Genomic DNA, 22,156 nt, shown 5'->3' on the forward strand with positions numbered 1-22,156 from the left:
TTGTGCTCAGATCTTGCAAGACACCAAACATGCAATGAAAAGTCAGATATTTCAATATGAACTCAAAGATTTCACATAAAATCCCAAAGCCAAATTATCTGAGCTATAAAAATTAATATTCTACATCTACTATATACTCTTACTTGCTGTCAAAAATGGTCTTGTTTCTATTTCCCAAAGATTTTATAAAAAACTTTAAAGATGAAGTTGATACTTTACTGAATCATTAAAGTCAACATTAAACATCCATTTTATGTACTTCCATTTAATGTTATGTATTTCTGATTAAACAGAATATTTAACAAGAAAAAATTGGGGAAAATGGTGGGAATTCATTTACTTGACTGGGACGTGGAGGATAAGTTCACCCAAAAATGAAAATTCTGTCATCTTTTACTTACCCTCATGTTCATGTTGTTCCAAACTCAAGAGACTTTCGTTTATCTTCGAAACACAAATGAAAATTAAATGTTAAAGCTCAACCATACATGCCTGAGGCAAGAGAACCAATGAGGTTTGTTCTCGAATGTGAAGCGAGTCCAGTTGAGCTTCCAATTACCATATTTGTGCTCTACGTATGTGCGTTGATCAAAGTTTCTAAGTGAATAAAAGCCTAAATTAAATCCGTTAATCATATAAAGCAGAAGACCTGGATTATCTTTATGTCTTAATGAACTTTTTTCATCAAAGTTTTGGTGAAATGGACTTATGGTTTCATTAAAAATATCTTAATTTGTGTTTTGAGAGTAAACTAATGTCTGATGCCCAGAAAGCTACTAAAGACATATTTAAAACAGTTCACGTGACTACAGTGGTTCAACCTTAATGTTATGAAGTGACGAGAATACTTTTTGTGTGCCAAAATAACAAAATAACAACTTTATTCAACAATATCTAGTGATGGGTGATTTCGAAACACTGCTTCATGAAGCTTTGAAGCTTTACGAATCTTTTATTTTGAATCAGTGGTTCGGAGCGTGTATCAAAACTGAGTGTAGAATGACATGAGGGTGAGTAATAAATGACAGGATTTTCATTTTGGGTGAACTAACTCTTTAAGATTATTTTTCAAATCTATCTTTATATGTCATTATTGCTATAAACTTTATTATATTAGCATTAGCCAACATTAAATTACTTTGTTTAATACTGGTAAGATTTTAAAAAACCTTGTTTTTGAGGGGAAGCAAGTTATTACAATTTTGATGAAAGATGTTCATCTTTCAAATAAACATGGACAGATGAATCATGCACAATAAGGCCAGGAACTTTTATTAAGAAAGTAAATAGGGTCAATTTTGATTTCATGTTGAATTTAAGTGCACTGAGCCACAAAAGAGCTCTGAGCAATAAATTTTCCTCTGGCATTTTTTATATTACTGGATGTCAACAATACTCTCACTGTGTTAGATTCTAAATCACCATGTCATGGTGGTGTATTAGAGCCAGAACAAAACAAAAGGTTTTTTTTCAGTACATCCAGACTTGATGCACGTTTCCGCCCCGCAGAGCCGCACTTATGGAGCGAAAAACAGGCAATGTGTGATAACATGCTGGCATGACAGTTGCTAGGCTATTGCCCTGACAACAGTGGTTACTATGGGGTAATTTAGAGTCGAGGCGGTTGCTATGATACATGATGCACCTAGTGGCCCCACGTAATCATCTCTACACTAGTAACCCTGATCACAGGTCACAGCAGTAACTGAATTTACTACACCGGTGAGCCTGTACATGGCAAAATGGCATGAAAGATCTCTCTTCTTCTTAAATTGATTGAGAGCTCCTCACCTGGGGTGATGGCGACTCCGTTGCCGTTGATGACGGGCCTCTCCTCCTCTTCCTCCTCAGGTGGCTCGATGCCAGCCTTCTCCATGTTGCTGACGGACTTGTTACGTCTGCGTTTGCCCTGTGATCTGGGTGTGGCGCCTGGCAACAGCTGCTCAGCTACATTCAGCAGCAGTGGGCTGGGCTCTGCCGGGGGCTTCGGGGTGCCGTAATAGTTATCTGCAACCAATCAGACATTTGGTGTATAATTGACATTTTAGTTTATAATCAGTTTATAATCAGTCAATCAATCAGTCTATCTATCTATCTATCTATCTATCTATCTATCTATCTATCTATCTATCTATCTATCTATCTATCTATCTATCTATCTATCTATCTATCTATCTATCTATCTATCTGTCTGTCTGTCTATCTATCTATCTATCTATCTATCTATCCAAAGTTCAAAAGAACAGCAATTATCAATAAATGTACAATTATCATACATATAAATGCATAGACACCGTATTTTAATGTTTAAATACAATTTAATTAAATAATAATAAAAAATAAAAAAAATCAAAGGATTAGTTCACTTTCAAATCAAAATTACTTTACCCTCAAGCCATCCTAGGTGTATATGACTTTCTTCTTTCTGATGAACACAATCTGAGATATGTTAATAAATATCCTGATGTATCCTGATGTATTTTATAATGGCAGTGAGCGATACCAATGAATATGAGCTGAAGAAAATGCTTCCATCCATCATAAACATACTTCACATAGCGAAGCGATGGATTTGTGTATAAAAATATATATATATATATATATAAGTGTTGAAGTAAAATATCTAGCTTCCACCAGACCGCCTTCCGTATTCAACTTATGAAGAAATTGTAAAACTCTCGCAGTTCAAAAAGTTTACGCTACATCCTACGCCTTCCCCATTCATCTTACAGAAAAAGCTTAAATGAGGCGACACTTGTTTACACTTTTTTTCTTAAAGATGCCATCGATCATTTTTTTACAAGATGTAATATAAGTCTAAGGTGTCCCCTGAATGTGTCTGTGAAGTTTCAGCTCAAAATACCCCATAGATTTTTTTTTATTTATTTTTTTAACTGCCTATTTTGGGGCATCATTAACTATGCACCGATTCAGGTGCTGCTGGCCCTTTAAATCTCATGCTCCCTGCCCATCGAGCTCGTGACTCTATAATACAGTGCATTTACAAAGTTCACACAGCTAATATAACCCTCAAATGGATCATTTACAAGATGCTCGTCATGTATGCTGCATGCATGCGTCGGATTATGTGAGTAAAGTATTTATTTGGATGTTTATATTTGATTCTGAACGAGTTTGATAGTACTTCATGGCTAAAGCTAACATTACACACTGTTGGAGAGATTTATAAAGAATGAAGTTGTGTTTATGAATTATACAGACTGCAAGTGTTTAAAAATGAAAATAGCGACGACTCTTGTCTCCGTGAATACAGTAATAAACGATGGTAACTTTAACCACATTTAACAGTACATTAGCAACATGCTAATGAAACATTTAGAAAGACAATTTACAAATATCACTAAAAATATCATGATATCATGGATCATGTCAGTTATTATTGCTCCATCTGCCATTTTTCGCTGTTGTTATTGCTTGCTTACCTAGTCTGATGATTCAGCTGTGCACATCCAGATGTTACTGGCTGCCCTTGTCTAATGCCTTTCATAATGTTGGGAACATGGGCTGGCATATGCAAATATTGGGGTCGTACACCCCGACTGTTATGTAACAGTCGGTGTTATGTTGAGATTCGCCTGTTCTTCAGAGGTCTTTTAAACAAATGAGATTTATATAAGAAGGAGGAAACAATGGTGTTTGAGACTCACTGTATGTCATTTCCATGTACTGAACTCTTGTTATTCAACTATGCCAAGATAAATTCAATTTTTAATTCTAGGGCACCTTGAATACGGAAGGCGGTCTGATGGAAACTAGATATTTTACTTCATAACTTGTTAAATATGGATATATTTTTTTTACACAAATGCATAGCTTCGCTTCAGAAGGCATTTATTAACCCCCCGGAGCCGTGTGAAGTATGTTTATGATGGATGGATCTGGATGGAGGCACTTTCTTCAGCGTCAGGATGTGTCAGGATATTTATTAATATATCTCAGATTGTCTTCATCAGAAAGAAGAAAGCCATATACACCTAGGATGGCTTGAGGGTGAGTAAAGCTTGGGGTAATTTTCATTTGAAAGTGAACTAATCATTTAACTGTGAACATGAACAAAACAGCAAACTTTGGAATCAAAGAAACAAATGGTTAAGCTAACATTAAGGTGTTAATGTTATCACTTTTCATCATTAACTTATCACTTTTAATAATTAATTGTAATTAATACTAATTTAATAGGGACATGCCCCTGCCATCAATACCCTAATCTACACACATATTAGTAAATATAATTAGCTTTATAAAAAATATGTCTGTGATACATACTCATTTAGACGACTAGGTAAACGTGTGTGATGTGTTTGTGATATCTGTGTTTTTTGCATTTCTCGGTCAGTGAAAATCATGTCTCTGCAAACAAACCAAAAACCCACAAAAGTCCAGCAGGACTTTAACCAGGACTCCGACACCTGTACAACATCACACACAAACTGTTGCTCAAACGATGAGTGTGTGAGTGAGTGCTGTCCTATGTTTACAGACTCAGTAATAGTGCCATGGCTCCCCTGGGATGAACAGGCTCTTGAGGAGAGCAGGGCATCTGGTTGAGTGTGCCTTCAATTCTCCCTGGGTCACTACCTGACATGATGCTACAGCACACAACAGCTGTAACTCATAAATATGGATTTAAAAAGTAACAATAGAACAAAGCATGAATGTAAGTGTTTCTTTGTATCTGAGTTCATCAAGTCTAAAATACTTGTTTCTGAAAACCATATATCAGAAGTTTAAACTGTTATGGCTTTAAAATGCATGCAAATAATTAAAGGTGCCCTAGAACTTCTTTTTAAAAGATGTAATATAAGTCTAAGGTGTCTCCTGAATGTGTCTGTGAAGTTTCAGCTCAAAATACCACATAGATTTTTTTTAATTCATTTTTTTAACTGCCTATTTTGGGGCATCATTAACTTTGCACCGATTCAGGCTGCGGCCCCTTTAATTCTCGTGCCCCCGCCCCCGGAGCTCGCGCTTGCCTTAAACAGCATAAACAAAGTTCACACAGCTAATATAACCCTCAAAATGGATCTCTACAAGATGTTCGTCATGCATGCTGCATGCATACATCGGATCATGTGAGTATTGTATTTATTTGGATGTTTACATTTGATTCTGAATGAGTTTGATAGTGCTCCGTGGCTAAAGCTAACATTACACACTGTTGGAGAGATTTATAAAGAATGAAGTTGTGTTTATGAATTATACAGACTGCAAGTGTTTAAAAATGAAAATAGCGACGACTCTTGTCTCCGTGAATACAGTAATAAACAATGGTAACCACATTTAACAGTACATTAGCAACATGCTAACGAAACATTTAGAAAGACAATTCACAAATATCACAAAAAATATCATGATATCATGGATCATGACAGTTATTATCGCTCCATCTGCCATTTTTCACTATTGTTCTTGCTTGCTTACCTAGTATGATGATTCAGCTGTGCACATCCAGACGTTCTGCCCTTGTCTAATGCTTGAACATGGCATATGCAAATATTGGGGGCGTACATATTAATGATCCCGACTGTTACGTAACAGTCGGTGTTATACAAATAGAGATTCTCTTCTATCCCTTTCAGGCACAGAGTCAACTCAGAGGGAAAGGTGGATATGGACTGAAAGAGAGAGGGGGACATGTATATGTATTCAAGGGATGGAGTTTTTGGACTTTTGAAGTGAAGAAAGGCTAAGCTCACAACTCCCTAGAGAATCAGATTCCCTTTAGGTTATTTTTATATCATGCTGTGCATTAACTAGATTTACTGCCAATCAGATAATTTCCCAAGATCTGTTCTCTCTTATTCACAGAGGGTCTCGAAAAACCAAATATCACAAAACAAATTGTGAATAAATCACCATTGCCATAAGCAGACGGAAATAAATTTCATTTGTCACTTCCAGGGAAAATGTCACATAATTGAAATGGAAATAGAAGTTGTAGCCACTGGGGATGCCACTGTGGCTCATTATTAATTGTAATACATTACTTGCATTTTAGAGCACACAAACAAAATGCTCTGATGAACTTCATGTTTGCTAGCAATCAGCAGCAGATCCCTTCCGTCTGGGAGCGAGATCTCGTCAAACAGTTCTAGGAGGTAATAGTAGTCAATCATTTTGATGACAGGCTTTGGCTCCAGCATTTCAGAATGTCCAGAGCGAGATGTTTTCTTTTGTTCTTTGAGAGAATTATTCAGTCATACACCTTTGTTGAGGCACAGTCAAATCTAAGAATTTTGTTTCCATTGCAGTTTATGCAAACGTTCTTACTGAATAAAAACATGTATCTATTCAAAGCGAGTTTTGAACATGTGTTAGTTTAAAAAATGTTTCTTTCAATCTAACATTTTTATCCAGCATCCCAAAACCCAGCTACTGATATTTTTATCTGGTACAGTTTCCTCCTTCAATGAAAATCTATGGAATTTTTTAGCTGACTTTATTGCTCACCATGTTAAAAAAAGCTTAGAGAAGTAATAGCGCACTTCACCTCAAGAAACTCCATGATTTGAGGTATCACTCATGTCCGTAGCACATTGAGTTTAATACTTAGCTAGTGGTTGGTTAGTTAGGTTAGGGCTTGCTCAAATCCCTAATCCTAGCAACGAGATATTGGGACAAAAACTATAACTTGATATGTGATTGTGCAACTCGGCCAACCTACCTTCATAAGTTCCACTTTCCAGCAAAGCTCCACTTTTCTCCAATTCCACAAACCGCTCTACGGTCACAAAGTTGTAGTCTACTCCCGGAACCTCTCCTTCTTTAGGCTGCCTGGTTGTACCTACAGAGAAAAGAGAGAGGCGGGAGTTAGTTCAGGTCAGCGATCCCCCTAAGGGTTTGAGCCATGGGCTTAATCAGCAGCTAGAAAGCTCATCCAAAACAAAAAAAGGTTTTTATAGCGAAGCTCAACATGAGCCAAACAGAACAGGTGCCCGGGTAACTGGTTCACTTAATTTTTACACAGAGTGCCACATATGCTGTCTGACAGTCTGTCAGAGACACAAAAAGAGAACAGGGAAGAAAAACAAAATATGAGGGTTTTGAGGTTCTAAGGTGAAAATAATGATGCAACCTTGTCCATGCAAAAGGAAACATACAAGCCTTGAAAATGTAGCTTTTCCGAAATCTAAAGAATTTATCATTATGCATCACACTATTATTTTGTTGACAAAAGTAAAGACATTTATAATGTTAAAAAAAGATTTCTATTCCAAATAAATGCTGTTCAATGGACTTTTTTATTCTAAAAAATAAAATCTTAGTTTCCACAAGGCTGCTGAAAATTCAGTGTTTAAATAATAAATTACATTTTAAATTGTTTTGTATTTTTGATGCAGCCTTGATGAACATAAGAAACTTCTTTGAGGAAGGAAAAAAAACTACTTCTGACTCGTCTATGATTAGACTTTTCAAATTTGGAGTCAAGTCTTAAAAAACAAAACATGCTCTAGTGAAATTTATCACGCAGCATAACCAAAACACTGTTTGGCAGCTATTTAACCCTTGTTTTGGAGAATTCTGTTAAGTCTAGAAGATGCATCTACAAATCTTTGTGAAACTAGAATGCTACAAACAGCCCAGTGTGTAACGCTCTGGTGAGAGGAACACACAGTGTTTAAAGGAATAATTCACCCAAAAATGAAAATCATTCCACCCTCAAGCCATCCTAGGTGTATATGAATAACTTCTTTCAGACGAACACAATCAGAGATATATTTAAAAATCCTCCAATGGTTGTGAATGCATCCATCCATAAAAAAAAAAAAAATGAATCCATTCGACTCCAGGGGGTTAATAAAGGCCTTCTGAAGCAAATCTATGCATTTGTTTAAGACAAATATCCTTATTTAAAACTTTATAAAGTAAAATAAAGAGCTTCTGGCGGGACAGCCATACGCATTCGACGTACGTCCAAAAAGTGAGCTTCCGCGACTTGGGCTGCAATTCACAACCTTGGAGGACTAAGGATATTTTTTAAATGTATCTCTGATCGTGTTCGTCTGAAAGAAGAAAGTCATATACACCTAGGGTGAGTAAATCCTGGGATAATTTTCATTTTTGGGTGAACTAACCCTTTAAAGCAAACTCAGGTAGAAGACACCATACAACACGAACGAGAACCGACCAGGGACTGAACAGAAGAGGGAGTATAAATACACAAGCTAAATGAGGGAACTAAACAGGAACAGCTGGATGAAGATGAACTAATCAGAAACTATAGCAACAGATACAGACATGACAGAAAAATGAACTAAACAGAACATACACATGACATAGGGTTTTCAAGTTCACTTTATGGAGTCTAGTTATACCCTGCCCCAACACACCTGCTTAGAAGTCTATAGCACTCCAAAAGACCTTGGTCACCTGGTTAAGGTGTATTTAATTTGGGTTGGAGCTAAATTTCACAGAATGTTGATCCTCCAGGAGAATACCTGAGCATACCTAAACTAGCCTCAGATATGCTGCGTCTTATCTAGCCACCAAGCTGGTTGGTCTGATTTGCTAATATATTTTTAAAGGTGCCCTAGAATCAGAATTTGAATTTACCTTGGCATAGTTGAATAACAAGAGTTCAGTACATGGAAAAGACATACATTGAGTTTCAAACTCCATTGTTTCCTCCATCTTATGTAAATCTCATGTTTAAAAGACTTCCGACATAAAAAAAAAGACTTCTCAACATAACACCGACTGTTACGTAACAGTCGGGATCATTAATATGTATGACCCCAATATTTGCATAATGCCAGCCCATTCGACGCATTAGACAAGGAAAGGCAGTATTAACGGCTGGATCTGTGCACAGACAAGATAAGCAAGCAAGAACAACAGCGAAAAATGGCAGATGGAGCAATAATAACTGACATGATCCATGATATCATGATATTTTTAGTGATATTTCTAAATTGTCTTTCTAAATGTTTCATTAGCATGTTGCTAATATACTGTTAAATGTGGTTAAAGTTACCATCCTTTCTTACTGTATTCACGGAGACGAGAGTCGTTGCTATTTTCATTTTTAAACACTTGCAGTCTGTATAATGCAAAAACACAACTTCATTCTTTATAAATCTCTCCAACAGTGTGTAATGTTAGCTTTAGCCACAGAGCATAGCCTCGAACTCACACAGAATCAAACGTAACCATCTAAATAAATACTTTACTCACATAATTCGAAGCATGCATACGGTATACATGACGAACATCTTGTAAAAATCCATTTGAGGGTTATATTAGCTGTGTGAACTTTGTTTATGCGATGTATATATAGTCGAGAGCTCGTGGGGCAGAGGGAGCGCATCTCTTAAAGGGGCCGTGCTGAAAAAATCAGTGCATAGTTAATGATGCCCCAAAATAGGCAGTTAAAAAAATTAATTAAAAAAAATCTATGGGGTATTTTGAGCTGAAACTTCACAGACACATTCAGGAGACACCTTAGACTTATATTACATCTTGTAAAAAAACAATCTAGGGCACCTTTAAAGCGGTTTATGTGCTTGTTACTCAGGCAAGGACATACCAGCTGGCTGACCAGCTGAACACCAGCTTGGAGACCTGGCTGGGAGACCAGCTAAACATGCCTATCCCAGCTACTGTAAAAAAAAAAAAAAAAAAAAAAAAATTGGTGGTAAAATTTCCTTTTTTGCCCATTTTTACAAGCTTTAAATGCTAACAATTTCCAACCTACTGAAAAAGAAATGAACACAAATGACCCCTCGAGTTTACAGTGAGAACAGTTTAAAGTGTATGTACATGTAGCAAGGGGTTAAAATGGTAAAGTGAAGTGTTAATGTATTCCTGCGTCCTGGATATAGCAGAGCAGTAATTAGCCAGCGAGGAGCTCCAGAGTTTGTGCTAATTGCTGCTAGCTGAGAAAGCACTGGGGTATTTCTAAACTCTGCATGTTAAGGCAGCTCACTGCGGGAATGCCAACAGTAAACACCTGACTCCAGGGTCAATGACATGACTTTCTTTTTTTTAAATCTGGATCTTTTAATTTATTCAAAACCACATTAAAATGCAGTTTAAACTTATAATGGTTTGAATACATCTCTTCTGTGATAAGAATTTTTTACTGTCTAAATTAAAATTCATTTTGATATTGTGTTAGGGGCATAAAGTAAAATGTCAGGGTGGTACAACTGTCCTGATATTGTAATGAGTAATAAAAAAAGTTTTTGATAGGAAAATCACATGAAAAAGTTTAACATATCCATTATTAAAGGTCAACAAGTGTCTTAAAATATCCGATAAATTAACCTTTTTATGACAAGGTAAGGTTAGTTCAGACTATAAAATATCACATGGTGTTATGCCCCCAAAACTGAATGATATTTTTGAATGAATCATTCAAGATAGGGATGCACCGATATGAAAATTTTGGCTGATACCAATAACCGATAATTCTTTGTATTTGAAAGCCGATAACCGATATATTGGCCGATAAATCTAAATAACATTTTTTATAGAATTTTGAGAGCCTGATTACAGTCTCACCATTAAAATCCATGTCCCAAGCACAAAATTATAATCTTCTTCTCATTATAATATTATGTAGCCAATATGACAGACTTGGCTGTACTTTTTAAAGTGATTTCAATCATATTTCAAGCAATTCAAAACCATAATGGTGGACAGCGTGCATCTGAAGTGTCTCAGCCGAAGGAAATAATCCATTATTTATCGGCTTATATATATTGGCCAAATTTTCTTATTGGACCGATAACGATAATATTAAAAATAATATCGGCCGATACCGATATGGTGGCTGATATATCGTGCATTCTTCAGAAAAATCCTCCAGCTTCTGCAGATTCATCAGTTTTCAAGCATTTTTGCATATTTGAACCCTTTCCAGCAGTGACTGTAGGATTTTGAGATCGGTGTTTTCATACTGAGGACAACTGAGGGACTCAAACACAACTATTAAAAAAGGTTCAAACATTCACTGATGCTCCAGAAGGAAACACGATGCATTAAGAGTCGGGGTGTGAAAACTTTTGAACAGGATGAAGATGTCACAATTTTTCTTATTTTGTTTAAATATCATTGTTTTTCATTTAGTACTGCCCTTCGGAAGCAACAGAAAATACTTGCATGTTTCCCAGCAGAAAAATTAAGTACAATTTACCTTGATATTTGAATTCAAAAGTTTTCACCCCCAAGCTCTTAATGCATCGTGTTTCCTTCTGGAGCATCAGTGAATGTTTGAACCTTTTTAATAGTTGTGTTTGAGTCCCTCAATTGTCCTCAGTGTGAAAAGATGAATCTCAAAATCATTCATTCACTGCTCAAAAGGGTTTAAATACGCAAAAATGCTTGAAAACTGAAGAATCTGCAGGAGCTGGAGGATTTTTCTGAAGAACAGAGCTCAGTTTAACTGCTCAGGACAAACAAGAGACTCGTGAACAACCATCACAAAACATAAAAACAGTCGTGGATCATCAGGTAACCACACACAGTATTGAGAATCAATGGTTCACATACTTATGAATGGGGTTATTTTAATAAATTCAGCTATTGTTTTGTCTTGTGAACTAAATGCAAACATCTTTTATGTAAAATATCTTACTCAGGACAGTACTAAATAAAAAATAACATGCATTTTTTATTATCCCTCTTATTTTATTAAAATAATTCTCATTTTCACAGATTCTGCAAGGGGTTCACATACTTTTTCATGCCACTGTACAAGTAAACAGAGAAAAATAAGAAAAATATGTCATTACATTTTTATGGTCACCACATGGCATCATTAGATTAAATTGAATTAATTACATTGAAACTTTTTGAAAATGATACAAATTTTTTCAAAACCAACAAGAATAATATAATTCTAAGAACTAGGCATTTGTGTAAACTACATTTTTAAAAGATTTTCTGGACACACTAATACCTTAATAACTCAAATGACCTGCTTATTCACCCCTTCCCATAACTGAAGTACCGCACAAACAATATTTGAAGCAAACAACAGAAAATTCCTTTACCCTGTACTTGTCAAAATACTGGCGATGTGAAACGGTTCTACTCTCATCCATTACCTGACCTACCAACTGCCAGTTCATGGCAATCAAAATTCAACTAAGGCAGTTTAAAAACCACATCTGACAGCAGAGATTCGCACTCCTCTGAGACGGTGGCATCAAGTGTTGCAGAGAATCCCAACAGGAGCCCTGCACGGTCATCAAGTTGTCACCAGTGTTTGAAACTCACATCATCTCTCATCATCTATCAGTCAATAGCTACACAAAGACAACAAGCCCCAGAGCCTGGTGTCTTTCCACCATGATAACCTATCATTCAGAGTTATGATGGGCATGCTATTGACAGTTCACAGGAAAAGGGGCAAAAGGAACGTCTCCAGACTAGCGACCTGTGTCTAGGCGGGGCCGAACCCCGTCAGAAGACTGCGCAAGACGTCGTGCCTCATCACGACAACTAGAATATCTCACAATACCGCAGACTACCCAAGCGTGTAATAACATAATGAAAAGAAAATGAATCCACTACGACCATTAAATCGCTTGCCAACATTGTCTTAAAGCTCAATTTGTTGATAAATCATACTTTAAATGAGAAAAGCAAATTGCTGGGAGATGGATCGATTTCCACGCCAGTGATTTCTTCACGAGAGAGACAGCTACTTTGGCAGAAAGGCTTTGTTGACGAGATGCGCATCAATCTGTTTATCTTGAGCCGATACAAACTGTAGCTAGATGCTAACTGAAAACACAACACTTCTCACTGGCTTTCCAGAGAATGGCAGACATCGTTGGTGACTGTTGGCTGTGAATGTCACATTGCAAAGATGTTTTTCATTAAAGGGTTAGTTCACCCAAAAATGAAAATAATGTCATTTACTATTCACCCTCATGCCGTTCCACACCCGTAAGTCCTTTGTTAATCTTCAGAACACAAATTAAGATATTTTTGTTGAAATCCGATGGCTCCGTGAGGCCTCCATAGGGAGCAATGACATTTCCTCTCTCAAGATCCATTAATGTACTAAAAACTTATTTAAATCAGTTCATGTGAGTACAGTGGTTCAATATTAATATCATAAAGAAACGAGAATATTTTTGGTGCGCCAAAAAAAAATAAAAAAAAAGTGATGGCCAATTTCAAAACACTGCTTCAGGAAGCTTTGGCGTGTTATGATTCTTTTGTGTTCGAATCGCATGTCAAACCTAGCCTGACTACGTCAGACTTCCTACTTCCGCTCAATTTCATTTCGCTTCTGTACTCAGTCTGATACAGCGTCAGAGCTTTGTGTTTGCCACCGGTCTGGAAACAGCCGGGCCAATCAACGAACAGAGGGCGGGCTGAGAGCCGTGACGTAGATGCTAAGCGCCGAGTTTTACATTGTAGGTTAGAGAAATCGAAAACCGAAACGACCGCGGAAATGGGAAACGAGACACGGGATGCAAACTTCGGGATGCATTAACTTCGCATAATCTGCAAAAGTTGTTTACAGCCATGTTTACTCCGGTATTTCGCTCACATCATCATGTGTTTACAACAGGTTTACAGTGGAAGTTCAATCATAGATTTGAGTTCGATGCATGATGTCTGTGCTTCGATGCGGCTGTACAGGCGGATAACATACGTCATAACTAAACGTATCTGATTGGCTTACGGGTAACCAATGATTTTAAACTTCAGACAAGCGTCCCCTAGCGAGAGAGAAAACACTTCTCTATTATGCCATTCCAGACTCTGTCTACGAAGCAAAGTGAAGTAGCAGAGTCTGGTATTACCAGGCTATGTCAAACCGCCAAACTGCTGAAATCACGTTTCTGATTCATAATGCTTCGTCTTTAGATAGTGTTGTATGTCTGCTGAGAATGGCTGTGTGGAAAGCCTTTATATGGAGATGGTTTGGGCATATTTTATGCCAATTGACCCTTCGTCGGGAGTTTGATTGACAAGCAATCTAACCAATCATAACGCCGAATCCACCATTTTGTCCGACAAAGCAGTCAGTTCGTAGATTACGTCGGTGGACTTGAACCTGAAAAATGGTGTGTGTTGATGTCTTTCCGTGGTTGAAACAACATTCCTTCCCATGTTCATTCATGTTTGATGTTATAAATTAACTAGTAAGAAGAGATGATCAGTTCACGATCTGCTTGATCTGAGGCGCTACAGCAAACTGTCACAACAAATTAAAGAGCCACAAAATGTTTTTTATTGTTCAAATTTCTTAAAAAATTACAGTTTGAAAGCTGGGACTTTGTTTAATATCATAAGTAACCTGCTCTGTCTTGTCTGTTGACGTGTTGTCGGGGTCCTCTTTGCTCCGCAGTGTATTTTTCACTCTGTGTGGCGTGACAGCGCTATGGCTTGTCGGACAAAGCAACAGTAACTAAGGGGGGCGGGTCTTTGCGAAGGGTCAATTGCTAACCTTGTGCATGTAGTCGCTCATTTAGAAAGCTCCAAATTCATTAACATTACAACAAGGCTACTTGTATAAAAACTATGCAAACTCACATTCACATCCACAGAAAGATGTATTCACACTCGAATAAAAATGGTAGGTACAGTACCCTTTAAAAACTGATTTTTTTTTTACCTTATTTATCCATCCCTAAAGGGTGCATAATGGTACCTAAATGGTATATATTAGTACTTTTGAAAGGGTACCACCCCAGTGACACAGCTTTTTTTTTTTTCTGAGGGTGTCTATGCTAATTTCAAAGTGGACCTTTGATGCTGGACAGCTACCGTATAATTAACCATGCTATCCAGTTGGTGCACATGGGAGCACAGATGAATCACTCACATTTTAGAATGTAATTCATTTAGTACCATTTTGAGTTGTTTCCTCATAATGCTGAATTCTGGGTCATCTCATATTTGTGAACTCTTGCTGTGTTTTGCTAATGCTGTTTTAGCTCACAGCAAAATCCCCAGAGTTAAATTAACTCTGCTCAGATTACATATGGTCCCTCTCTATATAGTGTTAAAGTAACACTGAAGTTAAATTTAAGTTAATGAGATAATTAGTGATTAAGTGATTTAAGTTATGATTGAACATTAGTGATGAACACCTGCTGTTAACAAGCAGAATCACTGAAGAGAAATACAATAACTACAAAGGACTTCCAGCCACAGCCTTAGATGAAATCAACTGAAGATAAAATACATTAAATCTCTCAAAATCTGATTAAACAATTCCACAAACAGCATATTATCTTATTAACTTTAACTCTGCTTCAGTGTTATTTTAACTCTATGTAGAGAGGGACCATATGTTCTCAGAGTTAATTTAACTCTGGAGATTTTGCTGTGCTGTCTAAATAATTCTGTCATGCTAATAGTTTGGGTTGATATCTTCCATCTTTTTCACATGACTCACGCCAAGGCTTCAACACACCTGCATCATGAAAGGAGGCTAGATAGGCGGAAAGTGGGAAGCACACTGTAAACATGCTATCTACATTGAGCCACACAACTCAAAATGTCTAGATACATGCAAGATAGATATCTCTTGCATCTTGTGCAGATTTTTGAACCACCTAATTATTACGTAAATTGCCCAGTAACGCTTCCCTCCATAGAGGGAATGGTTGCATTGCATGTAATAGACAGATAATAGACATATATCATGGGATAATAAAACAATGCAAAATCCTATTTCATTAGTTTATTGAGCTTCTCTCCAGACTGTTTTTCTTAATCAAGCTTTTAACCAATTTACATCTAATTCAACTACAGTCGGGAAGCAGTTTCCAGTTTACCAACCTCTAGAGGAAGAGAAAAAGGTGATTCTTTCCACATGAGCAATCCTGGGCTGCAGCAATCTGCAAAAAGGCACACAGCTTCTCAGGGCTGCAGAAGGCTAGTTATTTGTCCTCAGTATCGCCCACTTCGAAGTGGCATCATCTTCCTGTGTACAAAATGTACCTCTATATCTCCTGCTGAGAAGAAGGGGGAAGGAAAATACTATCTGGAAATAGTGTCTTTGCACATTTGCTCAAGCAAGGTAGAAAAAACGAAGAGAGGCGTGAAGGATTTGGGTTTGCCGTTTCTTTGAAAACATGGCGCGTGGGCTATGTTTTGGCATGGGTTTGCAGCCTCATAAGGCATGTAACAGGAACAGTATGTGCCTCATACTGTCTAGAAGGTCTTGATTTCCACTGCATGGACATGATAGCACATCTCTTTATATAATATTATCCATAAACAACTAGTTCTCTCCAAAAATCTCAGTTAATGACGAATGCGCTGCAACAAATGCTGCTTTGGAAACAAGCAAATCTTATGGGAAAAATAATAAAAGTTGAACTCAAATAATTTTAGGCATTTCTGTCTAGTTTTAAGATCCATTATATTTTAGAAGCTAGATATGGTACTTAAGAAAAATTGTTATCAAGGTATTTCTGCTCGACCCATTTTGTATATAATTACAATAGGCGCATTTTTCCGTTTCAATAGGGGCTTTTTGCAGTTTAATAAAAATGGCCAATCTGTAACAATTTCCTGAATCAAGCATGTCTTGTTCTTGAAACAAAAGTTACTTTTGAGCTTCAACTTTAAAGGTCCCGTTTTTCGTGTTTTTTTGAAGCTTTGATTGTGTTTATAGTGTGCAATATAACATGTGTTCATGTTTCGCATGTAAAAAAACACAGTATTTTTCACATAATTTACTTATCTGTATACCGCTGTTTCCACTGTCATAAAAACGGGCTGATGACTTCCTTGTTCTATGAAGTCCCTCCTTCAGAAATACGTAACGAGTTCTGATTGTGCCAGCGGTTCCTGTGTTGTGATTCGACAGCTCTGAGCGCACCGTGCCCGGAAAAGTCATGCCTCTTACCATAACGTGGAGATGCACGCGCTCAGTGTTATTGTAAACATGTCTTTAATTTTACCCTATCAATTTGAGCCGGAATCAGACCCGGTGATTGGACTGCGGGATGAAAATAACAGCGTTTCGACGACATGCGACAAACACACTCTACAAACGCAACTCTTGTGTATTCCTGTGGGCGGAGGTTAGTCAAAAAAGTGACGTCATTAAAGAAGGAAGTAGAGGGATGTAGTCCAAACTGGCCGTTCGATGTAGGCGACTTCTGTTAAATAAAATATCTCGCTTGGCATTGAACTTTGAGCTTTAAAATTTTACAGATTTTATTTATACTCTAACAACAACATTACACACTAACTAAAGTTTGAAACATGGGATCACGAAGAACGGGACCTTTAAAGGGTTAGTTCACCCAAAAATGAAAATTCAGTCATTAATTACTCACCCTCATGTCGTTCCACACCCGTTAGACCTTCGTTCATATTCTGAACACAAATTAAGATATTTTTGATAAAATCCGATGGCTCAGTGAGGCCTGCATTGACTGCAAGTTAATTTAGACTTTCAAACACCCAGAAAGCTACTAAAGATATATATCTAAAACAGTTCATGTGACTACAGTGGTTCAACCTTAATGTTATGAAGTGACGAGAATACTTTTTGTGTGCCAAAAAAACAAAATAATGACTTTATTCAATAATATCTAGTGAAGGGCGATTCATGAAGCTTCGAAGCTTTACGAATCTTTTGTTAGGAATCAGTGGTTCGGAGCAGATATCAAACTGAACAAAGTCACGTGATTTCAGTAAACGAGGCTTTGTTATGTCATAAGTGTTTCGAAATTTCAATGGTTCACGTGACTTTGGCAGTGCTCCAAATCACTGATTTGAAACAAAAGATTCGTAAAGCTTCGAAGCTTCATGAAGCAGTGTTTTGAAATCCTCCTTCACTAGATATTGTTGAATAAAGTCGTTATTTTGTTTTTTTGGTGCACAAAAAGTATTCTCGTCACTTCGTAACATTAAAATCGAACCATCTTAGTCACATTAACTGTTTTAAATGTGTTTTTAGTAGCTTTCTGGGCGTTTTGAAAGTCTAAATTAACTTGTTGTCAATGCATGCCTCACTGAGCCATCGGATTTTATCAAAAATGTCTTAATTTGTGTTCCAAAGATGAACAAAGGTCTTACGGGTGTAGAACGACATGAGGGTGAGTAATTAAAGACAGAATTTTTATTTTTGGGTGAACTAACCCTTTAACAATAAAAGTTGAAACATCACTTAAAATATATAAATAAATTTTAATACACAATTTCTGAAATATCAAAATCTTAAATATCAACTAAATTCATTCAGATTAAAAGAAAGATAAACAGTAATCTTTTGTGACCAATTATTGACCCTTGATGCACACCGGTGGTTTTGTTTTCAATTAAACAAGTAAATACAAACAAATCAGTCCAAGGATGTGACAGCACTGTGCTTCTAAATGATTGATAGAATTCTGAAGGAAAAGTAAAGGATAAGATTTATTTATGAAGGATATGTTTTTTTGTTTGTTTTTGCAGCATATTAATTACTGCACCTATTGCAACTCAGCTAACCTTGACTTCCCACTGGCAGTCATTTTCAATTCACAGAGAAAATAGAAAGCACATGAAATGGCAAGTAGAAAAGAGAATTAAACTTGCACCACAGCACAATGTGACGGAGCATGTGAGCTCACCGGAAGGCCACAGCTCCTGAGTGAATAAGTAATTTAACAACATGTTGAATTCAGTTCAATGTTTAACGCAGAGGAACATGTGCAAAGCATGCGCTGCATTTCCATTTGATGAAAGATATGAGATGCTTAGCTGGAAATCCATCACTTCTGGTGTTTCCTCTGTTGTCTTGTGCATGTGATTATCTTGCTCTGATCCAAGAGGATTACTGTTACTGTGTTAGTAGGCACCGAGCCATGCGAGAAGCCCGTACAGTCTTTGTGCTTGTTCTTCTAAAGAGCTGGTGTCGAATGGGGTTTGTGCAGCTTTCTGTGGCATGCTTCTGTTCTGTGGTCGGGTGCTATGAATCATCTTGGCAACCAAACCGGGGTCAGGATGGAGCACTAACCAAACCCAAAGGATGCCGCTGGATACTTCCTAATGCCTGCAATATGGACTCTGTCTCGTTTCCTTGAACTTGATCCCTAAGTCTCTCTGCCTGGTCTTGCTGGGAGATACAAGATTACAGTCGCTTGATCTAAGGACCAGGCACTGCGATGTGACAGACTCTAAAGAAAGACTTTAGGCAACTTCTGTGCTACCCCTCAAAGTCATGGCACATACAGTCGCTGTCCGAAAACATTAAGGAAAATCAGCCTTACAGCTGCCAAGGATCCCAATCCTGTCCTGCCCATGCATGAAAGCATCACTGCAAGTAATGCCTTGCAGAGAATGCGGCTTGTGATGAGAAAAGACGGTGACCTACTTCTTCTCCCTCCTGTTTATGAGACAATATGACAACATTGCACTGTGATTCATCAGGGGAAATTACAGCTTGTTATTAATGCTTTGCAAAAGGAACTGGCAATTGCAATCCACAACCACCAACCCATTTACTGTGGAAAAGCAGCTTTATTCTGGCAAGATTTTGAGATATGGGACGTAATGGACTGTGGTGGTCTGATGAAGTGGAACAGCCAGAGAGAAAATACTAAAGAAAGTGAGGAGCGTGCAGGCAATGGGGATGGTGGAGCAATGGAAAAGAAGCAGGAAACTGAGGAGGAGGCATGGAAGGAGCCATCATAGACGTGCTTCCCAATGCAAAGATTTGTCCAAAAGGAAGGCGGCAACAAAATGCTGCCTTCTATAATGGGATGGATGGATGGATGGATGGATGGAAATAAATTCTCTGAAAACAAGATGTAAAATATTTAGCAATTTGCTTATCAAATAAATCTATCTTGTTTTAAATATATGACTTTTTTTTATTATTTAACTGGAAAACAAGACTAAGATACACTAGCATTCAAAAGTTTAGGTCAGTGTAACTTTTGTCACATACTGGCTTGACTTGATTTTCCAGATTCAAGAGGCTTGAAGCAAATGACCGATGAAATCATATTTAATAAACACAAAGAAAAAAAATAACAAGAAACATCAGCATAAAACATTAACACAAGACACTGAACAGAGATGAGGGTTTAAAAACACTAAATAACAAGAGGCTAATGATAGACAGACGCAGGCGATTAGTTGACATGGAGATTAACCAGGGTATCTATGGAAACTAACAAGACAGCAATGCAAACCAGAGATGGTCTTATTATTGGAAGATGTGAGGGTCCGTGGCTCTACCATTGGAGAAAGTGTAACGGCTAACTTGGATCATGTGTGCCTTGATAAATAATCACATTACAGCTTTAACGTCATCGAATTTCGTTCAGAGTTGTACGACAGTCAAACACTGTTTGGGGATACCATAGAAATTAATGAGAAGTGGCGTAAACTGAATCCTACCTGTTACACAATTGTCCATGACTCTAAAAATTCATCAATCCAAAACTAATGATTAAAAGCAAACATGTTGAAGATTAGCCAATTGTCTGTTGATTCATTAAATTGATAATCTCCTCCATTGATAATCATTAAAAAAACAGCTTCTTGTCTCCTTCCCTGCATACCGCAGTGTTAGCTAGTGTTACACTTTTTTTGGTTAAGGTTGCAGGCTTGAATCCCAAATGGCACACTTCTATGCACTTTCAGTCTTGTGGACTTACAATGGTTGCCGTATGCATGCAAGTCCCATTCATCATTTTAGGTGCAGCCGCTATGCACACTTCAGCTGAGCCCGCAAGTTTGCGAGCGTTTGAGAGGACTTTACCCGGCAGTCAAAGCGGCATTTCGTCATGAAGGTGTGGACTCAAAGGAAGACAGTGAGGGTTTAGGGTGCCATTTGGGATTCAGCCATGGAAAAACAGGAGACAGGAACTATAAAATGCTGAAACATAGGCACATAGGCACAACAAGACAAAAGAATATCAAAATAAGAGTCATTAACAACCGGGGTGTAACGATACACAAAACTCATGGTTCGGTACGTACCTCAGTTTTGAGGTCACGGTTCGGTACAGTTTTCGGTACAGCAGGTGGGGCGAAAACTAAACATTAAATTGCTTTTTTTTCTTTTTTTTTATTAAACAGTGGTTTACTGAACAAATTGTGTTTTTGTCTTTATATTAAAAGTTTCTTAAGGATAAAAAAAATAACTTTGCTAATGCTATAAACAGTAAACTAATGCTATATGTAGGTAGCCCTTACTTGAACATTATGCTATAATATTAAAGGTGCCCAAGAATGCTTTTTCACAAGATGTAATATAAGTCTAAGGTGTCTCCTGAATGTGTCTGTGAAGTTTCAGCTCAAAATACCCCATAGAGTTTTTTTAATACATTTTTTTAACTGCCTATTTTGGGGCATCATTAACAATGCACTGATTTACACTCGGCGCCGCCCCCTTAAATCGCGTGCTCCCTGCCACATGAGCTGTCGACTATATTACAGCGCATTTACAAAGTTCACACAGCTAATATAACCCGCAAATGGATCTTTACAAGATGTTCGTCATGCATGCTGCATGCATGCTTCGAATTATGTAAGTATTTATTTGGATGTTAAAGTTTTATTCTGAGTGAATTTGAGGCTGTCCTCCGTGGCTAACGGCTAATGCTACACTGTTGGAGAGATTTATAAAGAATGAAGTTGTGTTTGTGCATTATACAGACTGCAAGTGTTTAAAAAATGAAAATAGCGACGGCTCTTGTCTCCGTGAATACAGTAAGAAACAATGGTAACTTTAACCTCATTTAACAGTACATTAGCAACATGCTAACGAAACATTTAGAAAGACAATTTACAAATATCACTAAAAATATCATGCTATCATGGATTATGTCAGTTATTATTGCTCCATCTGCCATTTTTCGCTATTGTTCTTGCTTACCTAGTCTGATGATTCGGCTGTGTGCAGCTCCAGACGTTAACTGGCTGCCCTTGTCTAATGCCTTTCATAATGTTGGGAACATCATGGGCTGGCATTATGCAAATATTGGGGCGTACACCCCGACTGTTACGTAACAGTCGGTGTTATGTTGAGATTCGCCTGTTCTTCGGAGGTCTTTTAAACAAATGAGATTTATATAAGAAGGAGGAAACAATGGGGTTTGAGACTCACTGTATGTCTTTTCCATGTACTGAACTCTTGTTATTTAACTATGCCAAGGTAAATTAAATTTTTGAATCTAGGGCACCTTTAAAGGTTAACAACTGAGCCCAA

The 22,156-nt window shown here is 37.4% G+C and overlaps 1 protein-coding gene across 15 annotated transcripts in view; it reads right to left on the bottom strand.

The window, feature by feature from the left end:
- The window catches only part of magi2a (membrane associated guanylate kinase, WW and PDZ domain containing 2a), a 287,991-nt gene that overhangs the window by 112,557 nt on the left and 153,278 nt on the right, over positions 1-22,156 (bottom strand). For all 15 annotated transcript variants that reach the window (XM_048156798.1, XM_048156796.1, XM_048156797.1 and 12 more), the window contains exons 3-4: positions 6,686-6,805; positions 1,792-2,007 (exon numbers count right to left, since the gene is read on the bottom strand). In XM_048156798.1, the coding sequence (XP_048012755.1) occupies positions 1,792-2,007; positions 6,686-6,805 (336 nt within the window). The remainder of the gene's footprint in view (positions 1-1,791; positions 2,008-6,685; positions 6,806-22,156) is intronic.

This window comes from Megalobrama amblycephala, linkage group LG14, assembly GCF_018812025.1.
Source record: "Megalobrama amblycephala isolate DHTTF-2021 linkage group LG14, ASM1881202v1, whole genome shotgun sequence".
NCBI lineage: Eukaryota > Metazoa > Chordata > Actinopteri > Cypriniformes > Xenocyprididae > Megalobrama > Megalobrama amblycephala.